The 18,245-nt window shown below is 44.5% G+C and overlaps 1 protein-coding gene across 13 annotated transcripts in view; it reads left to right on the forward strand.

The window, feature by feature from the left end:
* The window catches only part of SIRT5 (sirtuin 5), a 37,812-nt gene that overhangs the window by 6,422 nt on the left and 13,145 nt on the right, over positions 1-18,245 (forward strand). For 9 of the 13 annotated variants that reach the window (XM_032141407.2, XM_058432465.1, XM_058432464.1 and 6 more), the window contains exons 3-7: positions 3,667-3,820; positions 7,924-8,057; positions 11,248-11,473; positions 14,964-15,051; positions 16,446-16,499. In XM_032141407.2, the coding sequence (XP_031997298.1) occupies positions 3,706-3,820; positions 7,924-8,057; positions 11,248-11,473; positions 14,964-15,051; positions 16,446-16,499 (617 nt within the window). In that variant the 5' untranslated portion in view covers positions 3,667-3,705. Of the gene's footprint in view, positions 1-963; positions 1,236-2,874; positions 3,531-3,666; positions 3,821-4,586; positions 4,728-7,923; positions 8,058-11,247; positions 11,474-14,963; positions 15,052-16,445; positions 16,500-18,245 lie in introns of those variants that run through there. The other 4 variants (XM_058432463.1, XM_032141413.2, XM_032753987.2 and 1 more) reach the window with 4 other exon arrangements.

Raw genomic sequence — 18,245 nt, forward strand, 5'->3', positions numbered from 1 at the left:
CTTTGACAGGGTCTCACTCATCCAGGCAGGGAGTGCAGTGGCACGATCATGGCTCACTGCAGCCTCAACCATCTGGGCTCAAGTGATCCTCCTACCTCAGCCTCCCGAGTAGCTGGGACCATAGGCATGCACTGCCATGCCCAGCTACTTTTTTTATAGAGATGGGGTCTCACTTTGTTGCCCAGGCTGGTCTCGAACTCCTGGGCTCAAGTGATCCTCCTGCCTCAGCCTCCCAAAGTCCTGGGATTACAAGTGTGAGCCACCATGGCTGGCCCTTTTTTTTCTTGTGGTGAAGCAATTTTATTTTGAAATAATTTTAGGCTTACAGAAATGTTGCAAAAATAGTACACAGAGTTCTCATATACCATTTACCCAATTTCCTCTAATGTTCACATCTTACCTAACTAGAGTGCAATGATCTAAACCAGGACAAGTACTACACCTAGACATTTACATATACAGTACTAGTAGCTGATTTACAGGCTTCATTCAAATTTTGCCATTTGTCCTACTAATGTCCCTTTTCAGGTCTTGAATCCAACCCAGGATCCCATGTAGCATTTACTTGTCATGTCTCATTAGGATCTGGGACAGTTTCTCCAGTTCTTATCTTTCAAAACTTTGATACTTTTCTGAAGAGTATTGGCCAGTTTTGCTGTAGAGTGTGTAGAACGCCCTTCAGTTTGAGTTTGGCATTTTCTCATAACTAAATTGCAGTCATGAATGCCACACAAGTGATGCTTTGCCCTTCTCATTGCATTATATAAGGAGGTAGGTGGAGTCACCATGTCTTATTACTGGTGATGTTAACTTTGATCACTTGGTTAAGGTGGTAGCTGCCAGGTTTTCTACTATAGAGTTATTATTGCATAACACTTTTAAAGATTCATTCATGCTGTTGAATGTATAAACCACAATTTGTTTACCCATTTATAAATTGATGGACATTTGGTTTGCTTCTAGTCTTGGGCCTGGCACTATCTGTTAGGCCTTGGTGTTCTATTGAACATAAACCACGTCACAGAGCACCAATATCAGACAGGGCCACTCTGTGACCACGATGGGTCAGGACAAGAACAAGGCCACTCAGTAATCACGTCTGAACTGGGACCGAAACAGGAACATTGTTGAAGCCACAAAAATGGCCAAACATCCTCCCATGCCGCTAACCTGAGAGACTCCTGCTTCTTGGCCACTCACAGCTCTAGCCTCCCTTCATTCTTTCCGCCTTTTAGGTAAGATCCATTATGGCATCCAATCCAGAACAAAGCCCCATTTCCATGAACCTCTCCCCAACATGATCTAACACAAGCCCAAATCTTCTAATCGGTCCATTCCAGGTTCCTAACAGATGCTGCAGTTCTTCATGGCACGTTCTATCTCTCGCAGCTTGCTGGAGCACAAGTGTGTTCCTTGGACTGGAAGGCATTGATAATCCAAACAATATATAAACACATATATTGAAAATCCTTGCTCAGCTCTAATCTCCTTACATAGCGTTTCCCACCCTATACTCAATTCTTTTTACTAATTTCTTGTGAATTCTTTTTTTGTTTTTACAGCAAATGCAAGAAAGTTAAGTTAAGGTCTATTCTTTTATCCCCTTGCCTTTCTCTTACAAAATGCAATTGTGGTAAAACACGTGTAACAAAATTTAGCATTCTAACCGTTATTAAGGGTACAGTTCAGTATATTCACATTGTTGTGCAGCTAATCCCCTGAACTCATTTCATCTTGTAAAACTGAAGCTCTATACTCATTATTTTTAAGTAAAATATGTGTCTAATAAAATTAACCCTTTGTTAGTATTGAGTTCTATGAGTTTTGACAGATACAATCATGTAACTACCACCGCAATCAAGATATATAACAATACCATTGCCTCCCACCAAAAAAAAAAAAATTTCCCGCATGCCCCTTTTTAATCACTCTGCCCCTTTTTAATCACTCCTCCCCTTTCTGCCAACCACTGTTATATTTTCTGCCCCCACAGTTTTGTTGGACAATCAGTGTCATTGTTCCAAATGTTGTCCCTCTCTGTGTTTGTTTTCCTTTTATAAAATTCCTCAGGTATAGATAAAGATTTACTGAATGTGCCTTAAGATCCACGAGTTTCTTTGATACAATGTTACCTTAATACTATTGTCATAGTATGCTTCTTCCCTTCAGAATTTAGTTCTCAGTTAGAAATTACATTCTTGGCTGGGCGCGGTGGCTCACGCCTGTAATGCCAGCACTTTGGGAGGCCAAGGCGGGCGGATCACGAGTTCAGGAGATCGAGACCATCCTGGCTAACGCGGTGAAACCCCGTCTCTATAAAAAATACAAAAAAAAAAATAGCCTGGCGTGGTGGCGGGTGCCTGTAGTCCCAGCTACTCCGGAGGCTGAGGTAGGAGAATTGCATGAACCCGGGAGGCAGAGCTTGCAGTGAGCCGAGATTCTGCCACCACACTCCAGCCTGGGCAACAGAGCAAGACTCCATCTCAAAAAAAAAAAAAAAGAAGAAATTACATTCTCATAGAAACTACTTTGGGCTGGGCGTGGTGGCTCATGCTTGTAATCCCAGCACTTTGGGAGGCCTAGGTGGGTGGATGGCTTGAGCTCAGGAGATCAAGACCAGCCTGGCCAACATGGTGAAACCCTGTCCCTACCAAAAATACAAAAATTAGCCAGGTATGGTGGCGTGCGCCTGTAGTCCCAGCTACTGGGGAGGCTGGGGTGGGAGGATCGCTGGAGCCTAGGAAGTCAAGGCTGTAGTGGGCCGTGATCACACCACTGCGCACCACTACACTCCAGCCTGGGTGACAGAGTGAGACCCTGTCTGAAATAAAGAAACTGTACTTTGACCACAGGTTGAGAGACTAGTGGTGGTTTTCATACCTTTTTTTTCTTCTTTTTTCTTTTTGAGATGGAGTTTTCACTCTTGTTGCCCACGCTGGAGTGCAATGGTACAATCTCTGCTCACTGCAACCTCTGCCTCTGGGGTTCAAATAGTTCTCCTGCCTCAGTTTCCTGAGTAGCTGGGATTACAGGCATGCACCACCACTCCCAGCTAATTTTTTGTATTTAGTAGAGACAGGGTTTCACCATGTTGGTCAGGCTGGTCTCAAACTCCCGACCTCAGGTGATCCACCCATCTCAGCCTCCCAAAGTGGTGGGATTATAGGTGTGAGCCACTGCACCTGGCTTCATACCTTTTGAAAAGCAGCAAGTTTTCAAATGAATTCTCACATTTAACCCTTTCTCGCGCATTTTAGTGATCCTCAAACTTGAGTAGTTACTAGAATCACCTGGAAATAGATGATGGGGTCCACCCCCAGAGTTTCTGATTCAGCAGGTCTGAGGCGGAACCAGAGGCTGCATTTCTAACAAGATTTCAGGTGATGTCGACGCTGCTGGTCTAGGGAACACACTTTGAGAAGCACTGCTCCAAGGCACCTCTGCACCTCTAGGAGCACTTGAGAACACAAATGGAAAACAGCCAGTTTAGAGGATGATCTGTTACTAAAGATTTTTTAAAGGACATTTGTGTATGTGTGCGTGTGTGTATAATATAATATACACGATGTGTTTCTATAATATATAAAATATAAATATATGTATTTCCATATATAGAAATATTTGCTGATTGTTTCTACAATATTTGTTTTTGTGATTTTTCTAAAGCCTACGTACCTCAAGCATTAGAACTACAAACAAACCCTGATGCGACCTCTCCAGATTGTCCCAAGTCGATTGATTTCCCAGCTATATTGTGGCCTGAAGCCTCCAGCCTCCACACGAAACCAGATTTGCCTGAAAATGGCTCGGCCAAGTTCAAGTAAGTCATTCTTACCCATTGCCTCACCTGCAGCCGAATGTGAAGTACCCGAAAGTCCTACACTTTGAGAGGAACGTCTCTGTCAAATTAGGTATTGGGCAAGGTTTTGGAGAAAGCCACTCTGTCCTCTTCTCTTTTTTTTTTTTTTTTTGAGACGGAGTCTCGCTCTGTCGCCAGGCTGGAGTGCAGTGGTGCGATCTCGGCTCACTGCAACCTCCGCCTCCTGGGTTCAAGCGATTCTTTTGCCTCAGCCTCTCGAGGAGCTGGGACTACAGGTGCATGCCACCACGCCCAGCTAATTTTTGTATTTTTAATAGAGATGGGGTTTTGCCATGTTGGCCAGGATGGTCTCGATCTCTTGACCTCGTAATCTGCCTGCTTCAGCCTCCCAAAGTGCTGGGATTACAGGCATGAGCCACCGCACCCTGCCTGTCCTCTTCTCTTTTAGGTAACCCCTTCTAGGGCACCTTCAGAGCCTATCTCCTTAATATTCAAGTCCATCTAGGACGTTTTGTTGCTTCTGCCAGAATATTTGCATTTGGGTTTTTACACGTTTTGTACTTTAAAATCCTTATGTCTCTGCAGGGGAGGAAAACTGGTGATTGTCCGATAGGGCAGTATGAGGTTAAATTTTCTCCTGGACAGAAATACTTTGCAGCTCTAGCTGGCAAAAACCTACAAATTAACCTATCTGGGCCCTTAGTCTATAGTGAACTCGGAAGAAGAGTAGGCTTTTTCCTCTCTGGCTCCATTCATGTTTTGGCAGCACAAGGCTGAGAGAAATTAAGACGGTCACAATGGAACAGAATAGAGGCCTCAGAAATAACACCACACATCTACAACCATCTGATCTTTGACAAACCTGAGAAAAACAAGCAGCCTATCTCTGGAAGGGATGTGAGTTCAGGTAGAGCTTTAGTGTGATTGGTGGGGTAGTTGGGTTGGTTGCAACCTCACGAGAATGGCGTGTTGTGACCGTCTTTGTTATTTCTTTTACTTTTTATTTTTTAAATTATTTATTTATTTTTTATTATAATTTAAGTTCTAGGGTACATGTGCACAATGTGCAGGTTTGTTACATAGGTATACGTGTGCCATGTTGGTTTACTGCACCCATCAACTCATCATTTACATTAGGTATTTCTCCTGATGCTATCCCTCCCCAAGCCCACGACCCACTGACAGGCCCCAGTGTGTGATGTTACCTGCCCTGTGTCCACGTGTTCTCAGTATTCAACTCCCACTTATGAGTGAGAACATGCAGTGTTTGGTTTTCTGTCCTTATGATAGTTTGCTGAGAGTGATGGTTTCCAGCGTCATCCATGTCCCTGCAAAGGACATGAACTCATCCTTTTCTATGGCTGCATACTATTCCATGGTGTATATGTGCCACATTTTCTTAATCCAGTCTATCATTGATGGATATTTGGGTTGGTTCCAAGTCTTTGCTACTGTGAATAGTGCTGCAATAAACATACATATGCATATGTCTTTATAGTAGCATGATTTATAATTCTTTGGGTATATACCCAGTAATGGGATGGCTGGGTCAAATGGTATTTCTAGTTCTAGATCCTTGGGGAATCGCCACACTGTCTTCCACAATGGTTGAACTAATTTACACTCCCACCAACAGTGTAAAAGTGTTCCTATTTCTCCACATCCTCTCCAGCATCTGTTGTTTCCTGACTTTTTAATGATCGCCATTCTAACTGGCATGAGATGGTATCTCCTTGTGGTTTTGATTTGCATTTCTCTGATGACCAGTGATGATGAGCATTTTTTCATGTGTCTGTTGGCTATATATATGTCTTCTTTTGAGAAGTGCCTGTTCATATCCTTTGTCCACTTTTTGATGGGGTTGTTTGTTTTTTTCTTGTAAATTTGTTTAAGTTATTTGTAGATTCTGGATGTTAGCCCTTTGTCAGATGGGTAGATTGCAAAAATATTCTCCCATTCTGTAGGTTTCCTGTTTACTCCAATGATAGTTTCTTTTGCCATGCAGAAGCTCTTTAGTTTAATTAGATCCCATTTGTCTATTTTGGCTTTTGTTGCCATTGCTTTTGGTGTTTTAGTCATGAAGTCTCTGCCCATGCCTATGTCCTGAATGGTATTGTCTAGGTTTTCTTCTAGTGTTTTTATGGTTTTAGGTCTTACATTCAAGTCTTTAATCTATCTTGAGTTAATTTTTGTATAAGGTGTAAGGAAGGGATCCAGTTTCAGCTTTCTACATATGGCTAGGCAGTTTTCCCAGCACCATTTATTAAATAGGGAATCTTTTGCCCCTTTTTTTTGTTAGGTTTGCCAAAGATCAGATGGTTATAGATGTGTGGTGTTATTTCTGAGGCCTCTGTTCGGTTCCATTGTGACCGTCTTAATTTCTCTCAGCCTTGTGCTGCCAAAACATGAATGGAGCCAGAGAGGAGAAAGCCTACTCTTCTTCTGAGTTCATTTTTACCAGGAGTCCATGGTAGGGAAGAGAGGAAGGGAAGGGGAGGAGGGGTTGAGCCCTTATTGACAGTCTATATCCTAGGTTGGGCATAGTGTGTGGCTCTGGGCTTATGAGGATGAGGAAGTCCCATCCCTGCTTAGAGGGAGTCAACCATACATGAGAAACCAGTCAGATGCCCCTTATGGCTGAGATACAAAATGAGGCCATGTTCCCTTTAATATTTAAGCTCACCATCTCTGAGCCCCCATCCCACTATGTTTCTTCCTTGCCTGCTTCCTGCCTGTCCCTGGTTCCATCTGTCAGGGGAGGGTTAGCCTCCCCTCATTCATTCAGTCCAGGGGTTAGCCTTGGTTGCCATTTCCTCAAGAGAGGAAGGCCAGGAAGCCTGCTTAGTCAGCTGAGGAATTCAGTTCCACATTTGCTGGAATTCTTAGTGCTTTAACACAGATTGGCCATCCTTGGAAGATCTCCACATCCAGGGTGGGGCATTCCCGGCTTCAGTATCTCAGGCCTGCAGCAGTCAATGACGTACAGCACTCGCTTCTCCAGGGGGAGGGCAGAAAAGGGGCTCTCTCTTCTCCTCCTAGCAGCGTATGTTCAGTGTTGTACTCCTTAATTCTGGCTTTCCAGGGCCATAGCACTTACCTTACAAGGGCCTGCAGAGCTGCAGTGCCTAAGAGAGAAGTGGAGACAAGCTGTGTCCCCAGCCGACCTCCCTTTCCCAGTTTCTGCTGCCCAAGAGAAACAGTGGCAGCTCCCCCATCATGAGTTCCAAGTCTGGCTGCTGCTTCTTGTCCTAGGATGAGGACATTTGTTTCAGGGGGAAAAAATCCCACCTTGTGATCCACGTAAAGTGCTTGGCATAGCACTTGGGGTGCAGGGAGCCCTCATCACCATAGCTGCTGTCCCTGTGGGTCTGTGTTCAGGCAGGAGAACTGCCTGGAGTTGCAGGACGGGAGGGCGAGCCATGGTCTGTGTCCACAATTACTTCCTCTCGTGTTATTCTCTGTCTTCAGTTCCCTTTGCTACCCCAAGTCTCTGGCAGTGTCCTGTTGAAAAGTTTGGCTCTTATTTGAGTTGTCAGGGAGAAGGCCACGTGTCCTCAGATAAGGCCCTTGCCCTCACCTTCAGTCGCTGTGCTGAGGGAAGCTGAAATTAGCAAGATCCCCAAAGGGAAGGTGAACTTGGGGAGGAAGGGTAGGCTTTGGGGTCCAGTGGGCCTCAACTCAGCACTCACACAAACATACAGGCTTGTTTTTACTTTTATGAAGGAAGATGGATTCCTTCCCACTAGGCTTTTTTAATCTTCATAACATGCCTGCTCTAGGGAAGGCACTACTGTGCACCTCAAAGAGCCAAGGAAAGTAAGGATGGAGAAAGGTACGTAATTTGCATAAGATCACACATTTGGTTGGGAGGCAGAGCTGTGGTGCAGAGCCAGCTGTGTGTGCCCAAAGCCCCTGCTGCTTTAAAATATTGTACACTCACCCAGCAGGTCACATGGGGATGGTGTTTTCATGGTACAGGAATGATGTTTGTTTATCTCAAAGTATGACTTCACACTGGGTCAAGTTTCAAGATACAGACAATTGATACGGGATACAAATGTCCAAATGGTACACTAGATTGATAAAGATTTTACTCTGTTTAGGTATGGCAGATTTTCGGAAGTTTTTTGCAAAAGCAAAGCACATAGTCATCATCTCAGGCGCCGGTGTTAGTGCGGAAAGTGGCGTTCCGACTTTCAGAGGAGCTGGAGGTTATTGGAGAAAATGGCAAGCCCAGGTTCGTAATGTTTCCAGAACATTAAAAGCCTCTGTCGAGTGAAACCATAACAGAGTTTGACTCAAATCCTATACCGATCCCTGAAACCCCGGGGAAATGTTTTTAAGTGAACTGTGACCCTATTGTCTCACCGATTTTGGCATAAACACAAAGTTCCTAAGATTAAGATCAAAATTTAAGCAAGGCTGCCACTTTCTAGATAGGTATGGATTGCATTTATTCAGGTAACAGTTTCTCCTAATAATTGTGTTAAAGTGAAACCAGAAGACCTTGGTTAGCATCATTCATTACTTTATTCTACAGTTATTGAACTCAAGTATGACACATAAAGTTGCTGTGAACTTTTCATGTTAAAACTAATGTCAATTATTGAAGGGTTAGGATTTGATATTCAAAAATTTATAGGAAGCCCTTCAGAATGTAAGTTCTGTGAAGGTGCGGATTTTTTAAATTCAATTTTTATTGAGATCTAATATACATAAAGTAAAAGTCACCAGTTTTAAGTGTACAATTTAATGAGTTTCAACAAATGGACATAGTTGTATAGCCAGCACCATAATCACAATATGGAACAATTCTGTCCCTCCAGAACATTCCTTCATGGCCCTTTGCAGTCCGTGCTCTCCCATCCCACTGGCTCAGGAAATCCCTAGCTTTGGAAGGCAAGGAATTGTTTGATTGTTTGAGATGGAGTTTTGCTCTTGTTGCCCACGCTGGAATACAATGGCGTGATCTCGGCTCACTGCAACCTCCGCCTCCCAGGTTCACGCGATTTTCCTGCCTCAGCCTCCCGAGTAGCTGTGATTACAGGCATGCATTGCCACACCCGGCTAATTTTTGTATTTTTTAGTAGAGACAGGGTTTCACCATGTTGGCCAGGCTGGTCTCAAACTCCTGACCTCAGGTGATCCACCCATCTTGGCCTCCCAAAGTGCTGGGATTACAGGCATGAGCCACCGCGCCCGGCCTCTGTTTGTTTTATTTGTTGCATTGTCTCCAGTTTCCAGAACTCTGGCACATTATAGGTGCTTAATGGATTTTCGTTGGCTGAACGAAAGCAGTCATAAATAAATACTGCAATACATGTCTTCCATGGTTAGTAGCTCATTTATCATTGAATGCAGAGTTCACGAAGCTGCCCCTTCCTTCTTCTGAACATCTGAGCTGGCAGATGTTTGGGTGTTTTGCCTCCTGCCTGCTGCCGTCTGGGCGAAGGGTGGGAGTCATTACCTTAAAGGTGAAGTGGGGAGAAAGGAGACCAGAGAACATTAGGGGCCAGCAAGAAAGAGGGGCCACTGGGCATTCCCTGGATTAGCGGCAGCAGAGGGTGGGAGGTCAGAGGGTGTGGGAGGAGCTTGGAGGAGGGGCACTTAGTTGTGTCCAAAAAGGCTCAGAGTTTGCAGACAAAGCAAAGAAGTCGATAGAATGCATTTGACTCCAACACTCTTCCAGGGACACCTGTGGACATGTTCCTGTGCCACCTATAAACTGCTCCAGGCCACGTGTTCCAGGTGGAGAGCAGGTCGGTGTGGGTCAACCTCTCACGTGGCAAAGGTTGGCATTGCCACTAAGCAGAGGGGCCTTTACGGTAGAATGAAATGCACATGTATTCAATGTAGGAAGTGTCTCCTTGATAAAGAAGCCATATTTCTTTTTAAAATTAATGTTATTGAGGCAGAATTTCCTTAGAATAAAATGCACCCATGTGCATTGTGTGTACAGTTTGATGAGTTTTAACAGGTGCATGCAACTGCGTAACACCCCCACCTCCACTGTCAAGAAACAGAATGTTTCAGTCATCGCTGAAAGTTCCCTGTGCCTTTCCCTGCCAGCTCCCAGCCCCAGACAATCCCTACTCGGCTCCTTTACCAGAAAGGAGGTTTGTTTCTCCCAGAACCATATTTAAAGTGTATGTATTTTATCTATTCTGTTTATATATAAAATATACACTTTTTATGTGTAGCTGTGTGTGTGTTTAGTTGTGTGTGTAGTTGCATGTATGTGTGTAGCTGTGTATGTATGTAGATGTATGTAGTTCTGTGTGTGTAGGTGTGTGTGGTTTTGCGTGTAGGTGTGTGTATGTAGATGTAATTGTGTGTATATGTTTAGTTGTGTGTGTATTAACAGATATGTGTAGTTATGTGTATGTTTAGTTGTGTGTATGTTGTGTAATTGTGTATGTTTAGTTGTGTATGCAGTTGTGTGTATGTAGATGTGTGTAGTTGTGTATGTAGATATGTGTGTATGTTTACTTGTGGGTGTAGTTGTGTATGTAGTTTGTGTGTATAGTCGTGTGTATGTAGATGTGTGTATATGTTTAGTTGTGTGTATATAGTGTGTATGTGTGTAGTTGTGTGTTTAGCTGTGTGTAGTGCATGTGTGCAGTTGTGTGTGTATGTAGATGTGTGTAGTTTGTGTAGTAGTGTATGTGTGTTTAGCTGTGTGTGTGCAGTTTATAGGTAGATGTGTGTAGTTGTGTGTGTTTAGTTTGTGTGTGTAGTTGTGTGTATAGTTGTGTGGATGTAGATGTGTGTAGTTGTGTGTGTATCTTTAGTGTGTGTAGTTATATGTATGTAGTTGTGTATGTCTAGTTGTGTGTATGTGTGTGCAGTTGTGTGTGTGTAGATGTGTGTAGTGTGTATGTACGTTGAGTTGTGTGTGTGGTTGTATGTGTTTAGTTGTGTGTAGGTGTGCGTGTATGTAGACGTGTACTTGTGTGTGTGTGTGTATAGCCATAGCTATAGTTATAAAAACTGAGTTTCTCAACCATAGTCATTAGACCTCAGTGGGCATTTTGTGTTTCATGTTTTCCCTGGGTGTAAGTCAAAATGAGATCCACTTAGGGCTCCGTGAAAAAGGGGATTTGACCCAAAATACCTTCCTGCATGTTACTTTACTTCATCTTCACAACTTACTTGGGAGGTGAATGGGACAGGTTGCGTCATCCCTGTTTTGTCACTAAGGAAATTGATTTCTCCAAGGTCCCTGGGCAGTCCCAGGATAGGGACGTAGGCTGGTACCCAGGCCCTGCCTGGCATCTGCCATGTTGTTTGAACCTAGTGCTGCCATCTCCAGCCTGCACCTTCCCGACGCTGCCTGTCTCTGCCTTACGGAGGAAGGGCCTGTGCCCCAGGGTTCAGAATCCTGGCTGTCTCTGCCTCCCTCACTCCTGCCTCCTCTCCCACCCCAGGACCTGGCGACTCCGCTGGCCTTTGCCCAAAACCCGTCCCGGGTGTGGGAGTTCTACCACTACCGGCGGGAGGTCATGGGGAGCAAGGAGCCCAATGCCGGGCACCGCGCCATAGCCGAGTGTGAGACCAGGCTGGGCAAGCAGGGCCGGCGAGTCGTGGTCATCACCCAGAACATCGATGAGCTGCACCGCAAGGCTGGCACCAAGAACCTTCTGGAGATCCATGGTGAGAGACCCCCAGCCTCACATTCAGGGAACCAGCTTTAAAACACCTGTCCTGCCGTTTCAGCATCACCTCTGGTGCCTTCCCTCCCTCCCTGCTGGACACCCATCCCGTCCCGTAGGATGCTGTGGCATTTCCTTTGGGGACATGTTAGTGTCCCGTGGCACCTGGGCAGCTCCCTTTGGCCATGGGAGGAGCCCCTGACCCACTAACATTATTCACTTAGCAGTTCCTACATCCTGGCTGCTCAGGGTGGTCTGAGAGCCAGCAACATTCGGCATCCCCCAAGAGCTTGTTAGAAATGCAGAATCTCAGGCCCCATAGGCCCCACCGAATCAGAATCTGCATTTTCCCGTGAGCCCGGGTGGCTGGTGTGCTTTTTATATGGGAGGAACACTGGGATGCACAGCTGCGTGGCCCCTTCCTCTGTGGAGGGGCATGGTGCTGTGAGACAGTGGCCTCAATGAGCTGAGGAATAAGAGGCCTGGTCCATTGGACAGCTGGGGCTTGAGCAGGGGCAGACTGCAGCATCTTGGGGTCTCCCGTCACTCCCCCTTCATCCTGGTGGGCACTCCCCACTGAGGCTGTGCTTCTCCCCCGCCCTGGAGCCTCAGGGAGCTGCCAGCTCAGTGCTGGACACTGCACCAAACCCACCAAGCCTGTGATGTCGGTGGAGTTTGTCTGGGGTCCCTCTGGGCTACTTCCTCTGTCCTGGGTGACCCCTCACCCCTTCACTCTTGTCTTCTGGCTCCTCCCTTCTTTGCTGTCACCACAAATCTAATACATCCAGTTGTCCACAGTCATAATGGGCAAACTAGGGTTTCCCCCAAGGCCATTTGCATTTAAAGAGTCTGCATTCAAATCCAAGGAATGCATTTCTTATTTTTTAAGCATTTATTTCTCTTAATTTAATTTAATTTTTATTTTATTTTATCTTATTTTATTTTATTTTTTTAGCGATGGGGGTTTCACTCTTGCCCAGGCTGGGGTGCAGTAGCCCGATCATAGCTCATTGCAGCCTTGAACTCCTGGCCTCAAGGGATCCTCCCACCTCAGCCTCCAGAGTAGCTGGGACTACAGGCACATGCCACCATGCCCAGCTAATTTTTAAAATTTTTGTGGAGACAGTGTCTCACCATGTTGTTCAGGCTGGTCTCAAACTCTTGGCCTCAAGCAATCCTCCCTCCTCAGCCTCCCAAAGTTTTGGGATTACAGGCATGAGCCACTGTGCCAGCCAAGAATGCATTTCTAAGTGTAGCATTTCCAGAGGCAGTGCACCAGTGGGAGGTGTTTGTTTTTGCGTGTGTGTGGTGAAGCTGCCTGCTTTTACTTAGATCACCCTGATAAGGAAAGCGAGGCACTACTCATTTTGACTCTGTCTCTCTTTTGTTCGTCAGGAACAGCCAGCCACCTATTAACCGAGCATCTTTTTGGTTCCTACATCTGCTGGGTCTGAGCCACTTTCCACGTGCCTCTGCTTATTTCCCTGCAGTGTCAGAATGTGGGCTATGTCATCTGCATAAAACCGAGATGACAATGCCTATCTTACAGAATTGTTGTCGGGATTAAATAAGATCATATATGTGTGTTAGTCAGGACTTTTTAAAATTTCAAATGATGAGAACTCTCTTCTAACTTAGGTTAAAAAAAATCAGTGGCACCTTCAGTCCGATGAAGGGTTTTTTTTTAAGATGCATCATGTTTTTAATGTGGCATTTAGAATATAATCTGCCTAAACCATGATATACTATTTTATTATCCCTTAGAATTATTTTATACTGAGAGAAAGAGCTTGTTAAAACTTAGACACGTTCTTTAGAAATTATATCTTTCCAGGCATACATAAAGTATGAGTATGATAAACTGGTCCAAATATTTCTCATTATCTAGCTCTTCTAGATGATTCTGAGTGACTCAGAGCATGCATGTCTGTGTTTTCCATGCAGTTTCATGCTCTGTGTCTCGGGAGATGGATGATGCAGCCTTTCCTGAGGGAATGCCCCTCTGTTATAGCTGGGATTCTCATCCAAGCTCCTGACACACCTTCCGCAAGTTCGCTATTGGGCCTGACATGCTCTTACCAAAAGGCATCAGTGGAAAGGCTGTAGACAATAGCCAAAACTTGCTTTCCTTCCTGAAGTGGCCCTTGAAGGGTTTGTTGGCAGAAGGATCCAGGGGCTGAATCTGCCCGGTCAGGCCACGGAGAATAACAACCAAGTCACCCCACTTTTCAGTGTTCTCCTTCAACAAGTCTGTGCAAGCACGATGGTGATGTCACACTCTCATCTGGCCAGTAGCAATTGTAGGACACATCTGAATTTCAGAGATGTGAAAATGGGGAAAAATGTCTATGCTAAAACTGACAAAGTAGGTTTATTGGCTCACAGAACTGAGGAGCCTAGGGGTGCAGCTTATGTCATCTTTCCTCCCGGCCCCTGTCCCCCTCCTTCTCTCAGCTTTGCTCACTCTTTGAGGTGGCCTCCCTTCTCCCTCTGCAATTGATCTGCCTCCATGCGCCAAGGGAGAGTGCCTCCGATGACTCCAGGCTCTCCAGCTCAGCCACCTGCTGAGGACCAAGGCTTGCTTGGTCCACACGCCCACCCTTCTGACCAAACACGACTGCAGAGGGATGGGCACCACAGGGGGCCATGTGCAGCATGTGGCCGAGCTTGTATTTGGGATGTGACCCACAGCCCTATTGGCTCAGCATGTGAGAGAGCAGGGATGGTGCTCCGCAAGGAAGGACTGGTGGGCAGAACGGAGCAGTGCACGTCCACTGTGGTTGAAAGGGCTCTACATGGCACCAGGTGCCTGGTACCCATTTCATAAACTGTGGCCACCATGATTGCTTCAGCTCAATAAGTGGTGGTTAGTATTAACAATTACTTTTTTCACTTGTTAGTTGATTACTTATTTAGTGAGGTGCTTTTGTATAAAAGATTCAAGCTTTCTGAAATCAAAGTTCAAATTTTGTAAACATATCCCACACCACTGAACCTTTATCAGTCATATCAATAAATCATGCCCTTAGATTTAGATTGAGCTCCCCCTACCCTATTGGCCACTTCTGCCCACTTGAACACCACTCCAAGGTCATCTGATGGCACATTAGTCATGGAGTTATTTATTTTTCCTCCAGATTATAAAGTCCTTGAGGGCATATGCTCTTGACTGGCTTAAGAGTACTGCATGCCTCTGTTTCCCATGAAAGCTAGGGTAGGCCCATTTGCTAAAATGAAGTATGGCTCAGTGTGGCGGTGCACACCTATAGTCCCAGCTAATCCAAAGGCAAAGGTGGGAGGATCGCTTAAGCCCAGGAGTTGGAAGCCGCAGTGAGCTATGATCATACTCCTACACTCCAGCTTGGGTAACTGGGTGAGACCAAAAAATGAAATGAAGTGTGAAAAGTGAAGTATCTTACACCCTTTTAGACATGGAGACGATTGCTCTTGATTATACTAAATTCTGGATTTGCTTCATATGTATTTTTCAGGTAGCTTATTTAAAACTCGATGTACCTCTTGTGGAGTTGTGGCTGAGAATTACAAGAGTCCAATTTGTCCAGCTTTATCAGGAAAAGGGTAATTATACCACACTACAGAATAAGTATTTGTTGTTTTCTCCTTTAGGTTGAACATAAATGTGAGGAAATTGAACATTCATCAAAGATTCCCATGGATATTTATGAGAAATAAGACTACAAGGCTGGGTGCAGTGGCTCATGCCTGTAATCCCAAAGTGTTGGGATTACAGGGTGGGAAGACTTCATGAGTTCAGGTGTTCAAGACGAGCCTGGGCAACATAGTGAGAAACCTGTCTCTACAAAAAAAACAAAAAACAAAAAACAAAAAAACAAAATTAGCTGGGTGTGGTGGCACATGCCTGTATTCCCAGCTACTAGGGAGGCTGAGGTGGGAGGGTTATTTGAGCCTGGGAAGTCGAGGCTGCAGTGAGCTGAGATCATGCCACTGCACTATACAGCCTGGGTGACAGGGAGAACCTGTCTCAAAAACAAAAACAAAACAAAACAAAACCCTAAATATAGCCATGTGATAAAAGAAATATTTGGCTCACAACTTACAATGTTAAGTGAAAACCACAGGGTCCTGAATTTGTGCACACAATGAGTTTGTTTATCTGCATATAGTTAAAAGACCAGAAGAAAATACAACAAAATATTAACAAGGAATATCAGGAGTGGAGATTATGGGTAATTTTTAATTTCTTCTTTATATCTTTCTGAATTTCCCTACATTTCTATGATGAACATGTACTACTATTACAATGATGAAAAAATTTGAGGGTAGACACAATATTGAGAAAAATTCCACTGAGCCATTTTAAAACAGTATAAATTGTATAAGGAATATATAACATCATTGCAGAGGATACAGATGATGATGATGTATAAAGGTAAACATGAAGTTCCCCCTTAGCACACCCAGCTACTCCAGCCCTCCCCACACACGAATTCCCTCACTGGCAGTACAACCACTGGTGATTTTTTTTTTTTTCTGAGACAGGGTCTTGCTCTGTTTCCCAGGCTGGAGTACAGTGGCACAATCACACCTTACTGCAGCCTCCAACTCCTGAGCTCAGGCAATCCTCCTGCCTTAGCCTCCCAAGTAGCTAGGACTATAGGCATGCACCACCACACTGAGCTAATTTTTGTATTTCTGGTAGAAATGCAGTCTCACTATACTGCCGAGGCTGATCTTGAACTTCTGGCCTCAAGCAGTCCTCCCATTTTGGCCTCACCAAATGCTGGGATTACAGGCATGAGCCACTATGCCCAGCACCACTGGTAATTAATGGCTTGGGGTTCTTCCTTCTAATGCCCTTCCAAGTGAGCATGTATTAATTAGGAGTTTTACACCACATACTGCCAGGCAAATATACAAACTGAGTTATGTTGTTTCTTTATTTTTTATTATGCCAATAACAATCTTTTCTTTTCTGATATTATTTATTTCAGTGCTCCAGAACCTGGAACTCAAGATGCCAGCATCCCAATTGAGAAACTTCCCCGGTGGGTAAAAAACTCTCATTTGTACTGGTGTTCCGGGTTACCAAAAAAAGAAATATATAGACATCAAAACCTAAATATGTATTTGGCAAGATGCCTCTTAAATCAAATGCACAAATGTAAAAACCAGGCTTGACCTCTGAGACCAAAAGTGAAAGGACAAAGGATGAACCAAATTAGGATGAAAAGAATGATTTCTTTCCAACCGGCTTTTTGCTTTGTGTTCTGGCGAGATCATTTGAGGTCGGGAAAGTTTCTGAAACCGTCATGCGACAGGTGGTTACCCAGTGTACAGAAAGCATAGGGGCTGACCTGTAACTGGTCAAATAGCATCACTGGCATTATTAATCCAGGGTTAGGGAGGCAATGAAAGGACCTGAATAGGAGAGGTTACAGGACCAAACAGAATGTTCATAGATTTAAAAAAAAAAAAATAGGAAGATTTTTATGCCAATTTTTCAAAACCAGACATTAAAACAGCACTTCTATAACCTGTAATTGGATTAGAGGTTTTTTTGTTGTGTTTATTTTATTTTATTTTATTTTATTTATTTATTTTTTGAGATGGAATCTCACTCTGTCACCCAGGCTGGGGTGCAGTGGTGCGATCTTGGCTCACTGCAACCTCTGCCTCCTGGGTTGAAGTGATTCTCCTGCCTCAGCCTCCCGAGTAGCTGGGATTATAGGCGCCCGCCACCACGCCCGGCTATTTTTTGTGTTTTTAGCAGAGAGGAGGTTTTGCCATGTTGGCCAGGCTGGTCTCGAGCTCTTGACCTCAGGTGATCCACCCGCCTCAGCCTCCCAACATGCTGGGATTACAGGCGTGAACCACTGCACCCAGCTGGATTAGAGTGTTTTTAAGGTAAAATAAAACAGCACTTCTAAAAGTGTTTCATAGAACATTAATTTAATGTTACGTTGAGACATTACTTGAAAAAAACATGTTAGGCACTCAAATACGGAAATGTTACACTAAACAAAGTTAAAATGTTTGCTTTACTGTAGGACTTTTTAGAGCATTTAATCCACATTGCTGCCTTCTAAAAAGTGGTTATAATACATATGTTAATGCTTTACTGGCTTATTTAACCACAGAACCTTTTAAATTTTCCTCGTGAGGGTTTTAATTGCTAGATATTAAAAGTTTTCTTCTGAAGGAATAGGTAGACCTGGAGGATTCCTGTGATGCAGGAGATTACTATGTCGAAAATGGTGTTTGGGGGATGATTTTAGGGGGTGTATAGAAGGTGACCCTGAGGTAGGAGGAAGTGAAAGAAGAGAGATTTTTAGTAATGGACACAGGAAAGCTGGCTACATACTGGACCAGAGAGACATGAACCTGAGAGAACATGAAAGGAGGTCGTTGATGAAATTAGGGGATGCTTGGGGTGGGAGGCAAATCTGAGTCCAGTATGACTACCAGGTCTGGGTGGCTGTGAGCCCAAGTGTGAGCATAATGAATGAACTGGGAAAGCTTAGCTGAAACAACGTGTCAGCACATCAAGTACATACAGACAAGATAAAAAATAAGGACAGTTCGGCAGGGCGCGGTGGCTCATGCCTGTAATCCCAGCACTTTGGGAGGCCGAGGCAGGCAGATCACCTGAGATCAGGAGTTTGAGACCAGCCTGGCCAACATGGTGAAACATGTCTCTACTAAGAATACAAAAATTAGCCGGGTGTGGTCACACACGATTGTAGTCCCAGCCACTCGGGAGGCTGAGGCAGGAGAATTGCTTGAACCCGGGA

The sequence above is a fragment of the Hylobates moloch genome, unplaced genomic scaffold (genome assembly GCF_009828535.3).
Source record: "Hylobates moloch isolate HMO894 unplaced genomic scaffold, HMol_V3 SCAFFOLD_20, whole genome shotgun sequence".
Classification (NCBI taxonomy): Eukaryota; Metazoa; Chordata; class Mammalia; order Primates; family Hylobatidae; genus Hylobates; species Hylobates moloch.